General features: G+C 36.4%; 1 protein-coding gene across 2 annotated transcripts in view; it reads left to right on the forward strand.

The window, feature by feature from the left end:
- Window positions 1–4,820, forward strand: part of DCDC1 (doublecortin domain containing 1) — a 42,967-nt gene extending 38,147 nt beyond the window's left edge. For both annotated transcript variants that reach the window (XR_005566940.1, XM_039390508.1), the window contains exon 5: window positions 42–4,820. Coding sequence is in view for 1 of the 2 variants with exons in the window: in XM_039390508.1 (XP_039246442.1) it covers window positions 42–119 (78 nt within the window). In the remaining variant the exon portion in view is untranslated. The remainder of the gene's footprint in view (window positions 1–41) is intronic.
- Window positions 4,821–11,099: the final 6,279 nt, after the last annotated feature.

Here is an 11,099-nt window from a genome sequence, read left to right on the forward strand (position 1 = left end):
GATCTTCACTCCTCTATTTTTGTCATATGTTCTTCTTTCAGCAGTCAAAACGGGAATGCTACCTTCTTGGACTTGTGAAGAGCTCTCCCAGTTTGGACAGCAGGCAGACAACTGTGTGATACGAGATGTGCTGCAGCCTGTGCCATGAGCTGAAGTGACTGTTCACTGTTCTTGTGAATCTTTTTCTACCATTGTAGCAAAGAAACCGGTTGCCAGTATTCCTCACTGTGATTTTTTTCCCTGAGCCATCTCAGCTGCTTCATCCAGCTAAGTCATCTGGGTTCCATGCTCTCTGTCAAGTTGTCAGGCTCTAGTGTCTTCTATACAAAAAATTATTTCACGTAATTTATAGGTGAGTGGGATGCTTTCCGAATTTATAACCTCGGATCTTAAAGGCAGCAGTTATTCAAAGTAAAGGTACCATTCCTTTGAGCAAACTAGCAGAATGTGTGGGCATTATATATCTAATTCTGTAAATTAACTGCAACCCTGAGTTGGCCTCTCAGTCAAAGTTGCAAACTGTTCACTGGTTCAGAGACAAATTTAAGTCTTAGCACAAATGTGATCTTCAAAGCACTTCAGGAGAATGGTTGAACTTCAGCTTGCTTTGCCCATTTGGAGAGACCCCAATGTTTACCTCTTGCTAGAGCAGGATGGTTGACTGTGTACCAGTTCTCTCTCATGACAAGGGGACATCTCCCCACAATCATTTTTGGCAGTGTCCTGGTGTTGCCTGCCAGGAGGAAAGGGGAATTTTATCAGTTACCAGGATTCTGGCAGTTCTTGTTTGTGCAGGTAGCCCAAAATGCAGGTGTATTTCAAGAAATGATTTAGTTGTATTAAGATAAGAAGTATATTCATTCTACACTGCTTCCCAGACTGGGCTGTAAGCAATAGTTTAACAAGCACATCTATGTCCCAGAATGTAAGTACCTCCATATTTTTGCATTAAAGCTTACTTACAGTCCATGATCACTACTAATCTTGACATCTTTGAAAATGTAGAAGGAAGAAATGGTATGTGAAGAAGGAAAAAATGGTCCTCAGTTAGGAAAAAAAAAGTATTTCATGAGCTGCTCTCCAAATCTTTAATGACATACAGAGGGAAAAATATTCTCAAAGACCTTGATATAACCATTAACTCTTTAAAAGGTACAGAATGTGGTCTAATGACTAGTTTCTGCAGAAAGAGACAATTATCTCACAGAAGTCTTAAAGAATTTGGATAATTCACAACAGACAGAGTAAAGCCTGCAGTAACATGGTTTTGCCCTGCCAAGGCTGAAAGTAGAACAGACTTTTCTGGAAACAAGTTTTGTATAGACAACCAGGTGTCTGTTGAATGCTTTGTGGTTAATCACATATCTCCCCAAATCCAGAAAATTCACTTCCAAAACCTGTAAACAAGGGAACAGGTCACCAGGTCACAGTATTGACAGTAGCTGAGATAATTGACAAATTTTTTTTTTGATAATTGAGAAATATATCTTTAGACTTCCAAATAACTGCCAGGAAATAAAATTTGAGATAGCTGTTATCTGCCAGCAGTCCTTATTAAAATCCAGATTGAATTAAGGCTTTAAAAAACTAGAACAACCAGGAGCCATACGGCATTTATACTTATGAGAACAAATTCCATCTAAAAAAATAAATGTGGAAAGGCTTGAAAGAGTCTGATAATATGGTCAAGCTTTCATGTATAGATCCTTCAAAAGCTCAGAATAAAATTATACTTACTTGTTCTTCACTCCTTATTTCTTGATTCCTTGTCAACTTTGTCAAAACTCTGTTTTCTCCTGAGTTTGCTCACAAAAATTCTCTCTTTATTTTTGGAAATAGTTTTGTTTTACTTTGTGGCACATTTGTATTTAATTTGACTTGCAAATATGGAGGTGTTATACATATGGTACTCCAGTTATAATAGAGGGAATGATAGTATTCTGTTTTGCTGAAATTCCAGCTGGTAGAAAATTAAGTGTGCAAGCAGTCATGCTCAGCAGAAGAGTGTAAAACTGAGAGGTGTGTCTTGTAGCTGCTTATTTAGAGGTCAGAGTTTTTTTCACTGATTCCTTCAGCATTAATGATGGTAGTTAGAAATATATGTTCTCCTATATTTTGTCCTGGTTTTGGCATTGAGATGGAAGACCTAAACAGTTTTTCTTCTTCATAAGGTGCTGATTTGTCTATAAACAGGCAGTTCTTTAGCACTGTTTGAAGCCCTGATTGCTGACTCCAACCGTGATGTTCCACCACAAAGGGCAAGGGAGATTTTCAAGCCTAATGCTCTGGTTAGGAAAATGCCATTTAAAAAAGTTTCCAGCTCCTTTTTCTTAGGTGACTCTTAGGCTGTCATGTGATCCAGGCCTTTATCAAGTGTTGTGCTGCTTGGTTCCCACCAGTGCCTTGGGCAGGCTGGCTCTCCTGGGTTGTAGTCAGCACTTCAACCAGGTGAAGGGCTCGGACAATATGCAGGAATTGGAAATGTTCGGTGAAGAAGGTCTGTAAAAACTCTGTGCTGAAATTTTAACTCTTTCAGATTGGCTAGACCACTTGCCTAACCTTTATTACCATATTTAGTATCATATATTCTCTCCCCTCCCCCTCTTTCTCTGTGTTTTCTTTAAATGAAGACCACATCTTTCTTATGTCATGTAAACGAAAATGCAGTTTTGAAGATAACTGCAAATGTCACTGAACAATGGACGTTACATGAAGGAAAACAACCTGATGTCAGGAAATATAACAATCAAGGGACTGTTTTCCAATGGCAATAGCAGTTACATTATTTCTAAATTATATAAGTTTTTTATATGTAGGGAACTTGACATCTTTTAAGTAAAGGTGTAAATAAAGATGATTCCAGCCACAATTTACTATTGAAAAACATATTCACTACTTACATAAAACATAGATTTTTTAGGAAAGAATTACTTCTGTTGATCTTGCAGAGATGTATTATTGCTATGCTTAGTTTGTAAAATACTTGCAGTATTCTTCTAAGGGAAGAAATTTGCTTAAAAGCTCCTTTTCACATACAACTTTAATAACTCAAACTCACATTTGGTTTACCCTTATTGTAATATGCTTGAATTTTACAATGTATATTTTCTACCTGGTTAAGGTTACACGTAGCTCTTTCTCAGAAAACTTTCGGGGCTGCACACTTTTTATCAGTATTGTTTAATTTATCCTTACATGAAAAATCCCACTACACATAACGAAAATAAATGCGAATATTGGGCTTCTGTTCAGCCCGGTCTTATGGCTCCTCTCTGAATGCCAGTCACAGGATGCAGATATTCCTGCAATTTTACATATTTTTCCAGGGCTGGCATCTGGCTGCTCTGTAGATTCCTGAGGCAGTTCTGTTAGCACTGTTGAGATGCCTCCAGGTCTACCATGTGACGGAGTTGCAGATGGAGCACTTGCGCAATGCACTTTCCTTTTTTCCTGGTTTAATCATACCAGGGAGTCTGTCGTGTTTCTTTGTGACACAGAGTCTTTGTACATGCTAAAAAAAGGCTATTTCACCCTTTTAAAAATTAATAAGCCTTCAATTTTTAGAGAAAATTTGGAGAAAATCTGCTATTACAGTGAGCCTTTCCAAACTCCTACATCTCTAAGTTGTTTAATTTGATGCCGTATATAGAAATTTGTTTTGAATGCTTGTTTATCAAAATTCATTCCCTATGTTTAAATACCAGCTGAGAAAAAATCAGTGGGGAATTTAAGACAATTACTGAGCAGATACCTGATTAGGGATGCCTCTATTCATTGGTGTTAAAGAGCTGAAAAAAAATTATGCATGATAAATAACATAATTTCTGAAGTAAAAAAAATATCTAGTGCTGCTTCTGTACAAATGTCTCAAATATTTATGGTATAAAAAGGAATTGTTTCAGATTGTTCAAATGTTGGTATTTATAATTACTGTAATGTGAAATAATGTAAACGCATGTTGCATGTAGCATGTACTGAAATCTGGGAAATTTGGACTGAAGTGTGGCTTATTCTTAACTTTGGACTGTAGAAGGCCACTTACTAATTAAAAGCAGTAAAATATTCTGGCTTTATTCTTAGAAAAACCATTACAGAATAGATTTTTTATTTCTAGAAAGGTGCATGTGTAGCTAATCCTTTAATAAAATGGCAAACTTTTCCCGAGCATCTGCTCATTGCATTTTATCATACTATTTAGGAACTATTCTTTGTCTTCATAGCAGTCTTAATTTAATATTTGCATAAAAGTCTTCAGATCATTTCATTATTTTGTTTAATAGTGTTCTCCTCTTAAGATTACAGCCTTTTCCATTAAATTGCAAATTATGCAAACAAAGTACGCCCACTTAAGTTTGGCAATTTTTCATTGCCAAATGACTATTGTTTCACTGTTCATTTGTTCAAAGGATTACTTTTTAAATTAGTGAACTAAAATGAAAAAGTGCATGTTTCTGTTCTCTTGTTTGTAACCCATAATTTTCCTAAGGCCAATTTAAGGTATATTGTCTTTTAGAATGACATTAAATTAGACCTCAGTCATCTGCTTCCTGTCACTTTCTATTATTTTGTACTTGTTCATCAATCCTTGGGGGAAATCAAAGCCTGTGTGGCTCCCATTTGAATCTGCATAATTCTCAGTGATGGCTGGGTCAGGAGGTGCCTCCCCATGATATTTAAATTTCTACCATAACTGGAGTCATTAACCCTTCAATGACATGGTCATTCTAATAATCTTGTTAGCAATCTTGTGTTATTCATTAGAATAAAGTACCTTCAATCTTAAATTCAATTCTAAATTATAATATTTTGATATTAATAAGAATGTCAATGGAGTTTTATAATACTCATATTTTTTTATTCATGTATATATCTATTATTAAATCCATTCTAGCTACATCCAACAGCAATCTTTATAAGGATCTTTTAGCCTTTTTCTTCTGTTCCTAAAATGATTTAAATGTATTAATTTGGTTTCTTAATATGCAGGCTATTTTGCTCCTAGAAGTTAAATTCTGGTTGTGCTTAAGTGCTACTTGTAAAACTCAGATTAACCAAGGGTAGCTCTGGGAGGCCAAGGGCTGGCGACACTGCAGCTCATTGTCACAACAGCACCACCAGAATGATGTAAAGGTGTAAAGGAATCAAATACCTTTATAGGTGAGGAGATAGGCAGAATTTTTCCAGTTATTTTACTGGAAACATCTGATAAGAAGAGACACTGAAAGGTGGAAGTGCTCTGTTGTTCAGGAACATGGCATGGTAACAGCTGATCCTTCGACTGAACCATCACTGTCCTGTTTCTTGTCCTGGCTTAAGTTTACAATCCTTATCTTGGCTTCCACTCTGAATGCCTGGGAAAAGGCACTTAGTAGCTTCTGCAAGTGTTCAGATCTATCACATGTGTCGGTTTTATAAGATGCTGTGGGAAGTTAAAATCCTCATCTTGTTAATTCAAGACAAAGTAGTATTAATTTTAAAGCACTGTGCATTTGCACTCTCTGTGAATGCAACAAATGCAGCACAAACGGTGGTGAAGTTTGAAAAGCTCTACTCCCTTCTGTCTGCAGGCAAATTAAGTCACTAATGTGTGCCTGGTTAGGAATCCCTCAATCCACTGGATCCTCTGAATCATACGAATCTGCTGAGAGACAAGCAGGTTTTTTCCAGCCATCAGATCATCTGAGAGATCCCGGTCAAATACAGTACTTAAATACTGGACCCCTTTCACTTTATGGTATGGCTTTTACCTTATTCAATGTATTGACAGATAAAATCTTTCATGAAATGGTATAAACACTGATCTTCTCCCTCATGCACACAAAGACCTGGATTCTTCCGTGTACCCAGTTTCCACCGTGGGGCTGTCAGGGAGATGGTTCCAGCTCTTTGATTTTCCACGTAGCCCCAGGCCCCTGCGTTGCTGTAGCCTCTGCCAGCTGGCAGTGGTTCCCTAGGGACCATTGCAACATGGGCTTTAGAACTCCCTGCACTTTGTCCTTCCCCAGTTACAGCACACAAGGCTGCACACACGGTGGGCAGAAAACAACCCACTGACAGCGCCTCTCAGCAGGGAGCCACAGTAAGACCCTGCTTCTTTGGGGGGGGGGGGTGGATATAATGGTGGAGATACCAGGCCAGAAAGAAGAAATATTTGAAAAAGTTTGTATTTTTGGTCATGCCAAGCTGAGTGTACAACTCAAAAACTAGCAGTGATCACAGTCTCTCATTTCTGGAGCATATCCTCCACGTGCTTCTTGGGTTGTTGCTCCACTTTACAGTGTTGTCTCAGTTTTCTTGGCAGCTGGTACAGTGCTGTGTTTTGAATTTCCCCAGAATAACATTGATAACACACTGATGTTTTCATTGTTGCTGAGTATCCAGGCACACTCCAGCCTCTTACAGAGAAGGTAAAGGAAACAGTTGCTTCATCAGATGATTTCACCAAAGGGACTTGGTCGAGATGTGGCCCATCCCAGCCATTTATGCAGTAGGTCTGACTTTTTCTTTCGAAAGGATCCCGTGTAATGGCTCCAGATAATACCCCAAAATCTCAAGGCGTTGTAGAGCTGGACTTGAAACAAAAAATATTATTTTGATGGCTCTGATTAGAGAGGATTCTTCCATTATTTTAATATCTGACCCAGCTGCAAGAATTCCCCAGCTTTCAGTTGATGAGAAGCTCATGGACTCTGTCAGCAGAGTTTGGCTCTTACAGCTACAGCTTCTCAGCTGAGAGTCCCACAGTATTGTTGCTATGGCATTTCTTGATGTTTCAGATATACTTTATGGTGTCAACTATCTCTGTTTTTTAAATAGACTTGTTTTGTAGATGTGTTGAAAGTCTTCAAAGTCCATTGCTTTTTATGTATATTCAGCAGTTCTAAGGTCCTGTTCTCCAGATCTACCTCCATTCTGGTTTTGGTTGTGTTTTTTTTGATTAATTTTTGTTTTCAGATTTTTTTTGTGTGTATGTAGATCTTTACTTGGATTTTTTTGTGGTGTTTTGTTTGTTTTTAGTTCAAAAATACCAGAGAATTTCAATTAGTGCACCACTTAGAAAAAAACTAGTCAAGAATACCTGAATAAATTTCAAAGCCAAAGTATCTCACGGTGGAATATTCTGTGATGTGGCAGGCAAAGGCATAAAAATGCATTGTGAAGCGAGAAAAAGTCAAATAGAACATAAGAACTCTTTTTTAATCACCAGATCATTAACTTTTGAAAAAACTTATTGCCAGATGTGCTTCATTTATCAGTCAAAAAATTGCATTTAGTTTTGATATCTTTCTAAAACATCTATATATGACTTCTTTTACCTAAAGAAATTCCCTGGTGGTTTTGTTATCTGGCATCTTAAGAGAGGCTATATAACACCTTTTACCTTGTCATTTTGTGGACTAAAACATAGCTGGTCAGTAAATTGCACCTGTAAAATCATCTGTAAAACCTGTGCATCAATCAGCCAGAACACAACAGATCCTCCAACCCTCCTCAGGCCAGGACCTGCTGGATGGAGAACTAAACCCTGCAGCAAACAGCACTTTGGCCATTCCTTTTCTGTGGACAGGGAGAAAAGAGTTTCAGGAGAGGAAGAGTAGCGGACAGAGCACAGAAATTCCTGCATTTCTGGTCGTGACAGTTCTTGAAGGCTTTTTGTTGGCAGCTGGGGCAGCTGTTGAGCTGTGAAAGTATCCTTGATGCAAGGCAAGGGGAGGAAGGTACAGGGAAGAAAGAAGGGGATGATTGTAGCAAAGATTATAATTAAGACATCATTGAGACAACAGTGAACAGTGTTTGAAAGATTTTAAGTGAAGGAGGCCCAGAATATGTTTATGTTAAGGCCTTCAGCACATGATTTGGGAAAACTGAGTGGGATTTGTTGGTTTCTTGTGACACAAGCTGCCTTTTTGACCTTGGGCAAGCCACTCTTCCTCTCAAATGAGAATAACAGCACATGCCTACATTTTGTAATCTGAAGAGAGGTAAATAAAAATGGAAACACGTTGGGATAGAATAGAGTGTTTAATATTCTAAGAATATGAAATCTAGTTTTATACAGTGGCTATTTTAATTAGTTTTCAGAGAAAAGCAAGATGAAATAGTACATGTGTATCTATAGAAATTACACAGAAGTGTAGTATTACACAGGGCTTGGTGTTTTCTTTCTTTAATTCTACTGACTTTTCTTGATGTAATGTGACAGTAAAAAGTATACAGATTCATAATCTCTATACAGAGTAGATTTGCTTATTTATGTTACTTTTTCTGTGAATACAAACTATTAGCCCAATGTGCTTCCAAGATAAGTTTAATAACAGAACTCCCTGGCAGTGTTTAAAACCTTTCAAGACAAGCACACCTGGCAAGATTTGCAGAACGATGGCATCAGTTCTTTTATGGAAGTAGGTAGAAGTTTGGTAAAGCTTGACCAATTTTTATTTGCTACATTTTTCTCTAAAATGTGGAAATGGCCTGAAGTAAAGGCCTGTGACTGACAAGACATTTATTTAAACTAAAGCAGAGGAGATTAGGAATTAGAAATCTTCATGGTGGGTGGGTCAGGTCTACTGATGGCTTTTAAACTTGATGGTCTGAATTTAATCCCTGCATTTGGAAATCTCTGTCTGTCAGAGAGTGGATGGCACCACTCTGTACCTGAACTCTTTGGTTTGGGGTTTTTTTTCTGAACATCCATTCACTGCTGGAAATAAGTGTGGGTGTACTGTTAGTTTGACATGTTGTGTCTGTTCTAAATCCCTTATCTGATCCTTCCCTGCCTTGCTCTTCTGTCATCATTTACCTCCTACACGTAATATCCAGAATCTCTACTTCCACATTCCTTCTATCTGGTTTTCACTAAAAGCATATAAAGATGATAATGAGAAATATAAATTGTAAGAAAATGAACGTATTTTCCAGCTGAATGTTTTGCTATATTTTCTAAATATACTATACCTTGTTGTGTATTTGTTAATTTATGGATTAACTTGATGGAAGAGTTTAGACAATAGGATGCCTCATGTAGACTATACAGATCTAAACTGTACAGGAGGTGGGATCCATTCCCTCAGTGTGGAGATACTTTGTTTTCATATAAACTCTGAAATAAACTTTTTAAACCCTAAAGTTCGAGGGATTATTTCAGTTATAAATAAAGCTGTTCTAAAGATACTGAATTAATAAGAATTGCAGTTACTATATGCACTTTCCTGCCTGGCAGTATTCCACTTCATTTGAATTTAACCTTGAGATTATGTTGCAGTGCACAAGGATTATTTTTTTTTAATGAATTGACACAAGAACCACAGACTAATTAAATGTTCATATTTACAGGGGGTTGGTAACATATTCTATACAGTGCTATTATTTTCAGGTCCCAAATATCCTTTCTAGAAATTTGATAAAACCTATTTTAAAAAAGCTGCGTCCCTTTCCATTAACTGGAAAACGAACTTAAATGCTTGTTTTTGACATAATTATTTTGGTCATGCATTTTGGAAAGGATATCTCCATGCCTTCAAAAATTCTGAACTTTAGAATGAGGGTTTTTTTGTATTTGTGAAATAGCCCTTACTACATGTCATCCTATACAACACTCATCTCCTCCAGAAATCCACCTGTAGTGTTACAAGTGCAAAGTTTAGTTATTCTAAAGAATTCAACTCCTATTCAGGTATTAAATAAAATAACTCAAAATATAATGGGAGCATTAAACCTTATAATTACTGTAGTTTCCAATATAATAGAACTGAAGTTGGTTAAAGATTGAGTAGGAGACAAAATGGGAACAAATTGAGAGGTGTTTTTCTTTAAAGCAAATAGACTTTTTATGTATTGTAAGACACAGACTTTTTTTAAAAAAACAACTAAAAAGCATAAAAAACCCAAATGTGCCAGCTCTGACATTTCCTGTCTGATGACAACGATGAGATCCAGCCTGTTAGGGCTTAAAATGAATGTCTTGTCTAATTTGTGCTCTTCAAATTTATTTCTTTCCTCCCAACTGTCTCATTTTACCCCACCTGTCACACATCACGCTTTCACACCCCTACCTTACTTTTACAAGCTTTGCCTTTTGTTTTTCCTCATCTTAAATGTGATCCAGCCTTTTCTCTTTAACTATTCACTCGAGGTTTTTGCTTCTTTGTTGTTTATTGTCCTTATTTGTGTGCTGTTTACTCTTTTATTTGTTAAATACATTCTAGAACTCTTAATGAAAAATACAACAGTAAATTTAAATGGCATTGAACGTAAATAATAAAAATATTAGTGCTTAAAAGCATGGATATTTCCCTTAAAACCAAACAGTAATCACATGATGTCTTTAATCATATAGTTCAAACAAAACATTAATGGATTCTCTAGATGTACTATTAATGTTATAAATGTTTAGGATGTTTATTTGGATCTTACTAGAGAGCTGGTATTCTTAGAGGTTTGGAAATTCTATGCAGCTGAACAACAGCAGAGTTGGAATAAGCACTGGTAAAGGGTGTGCAACGTGCAAGTCACCAACCTTTTTCACATATTGAGATTATATTATTATATTATTTCACATATCTGAGATATAAATTGGCTTCTTATAAATTGACTCTGTTTATATGTTACTTATTTTGAATGATTTTATGTTCCCTAAACCAAGTACTTGCAATGTTTGTATATTGGGCATGGGTGGCTAACTAACTATAGGTAGTCTGTACTGTTAATTTCATTAATTAAATTTTTTTATTAGTAGCATTTGGGTCTGGACTTGAGTCAAAATATGCCATAGGGTGTCAAGAAGTTTTGTTAGAGCCTCTAAACCACTGGAATACAGATGCAAATGCCAGAAATTTAACTTAGCAATGATGTCAGTGTGTGATTTGAAATTCGGTTGACTTGCTTAAGCAGGTAGTTAAACCATATATTTTTAATTTTTAGTTATAATTGACAATAAATGACAAGTGAATTTAGTTTCTTTTTAACCTGTTGAATTCTTACTTTCATAGTTCTTTTCATTTCTTTTTATTTCACGCTGAGAAACATTTTTGGCTTTACTTTAAAGAGGGCGCTTCTTCTTTCCTGTCATGATAATCCTGAATTTTATTTTTGTTTTGTTT

This window comes from Pipra filicauda, unplaced genomic scaffold (genome assembly GCF_003945595.2).
Source record: "Pipra filicauda isolate LSUMZ 115617 unplaced genomic scaffold, ASM394559v2 scaffold82_size2718185_pilon, whole genome shotgun sequence".
In the NCBI taxonomy this organism is placed as follows: domain Eukaryota; kingdom Metazoa; phylum Chordata; class Aves; order Passeriformes; family Pipridae; genus Pipra; species Pipra filicauda.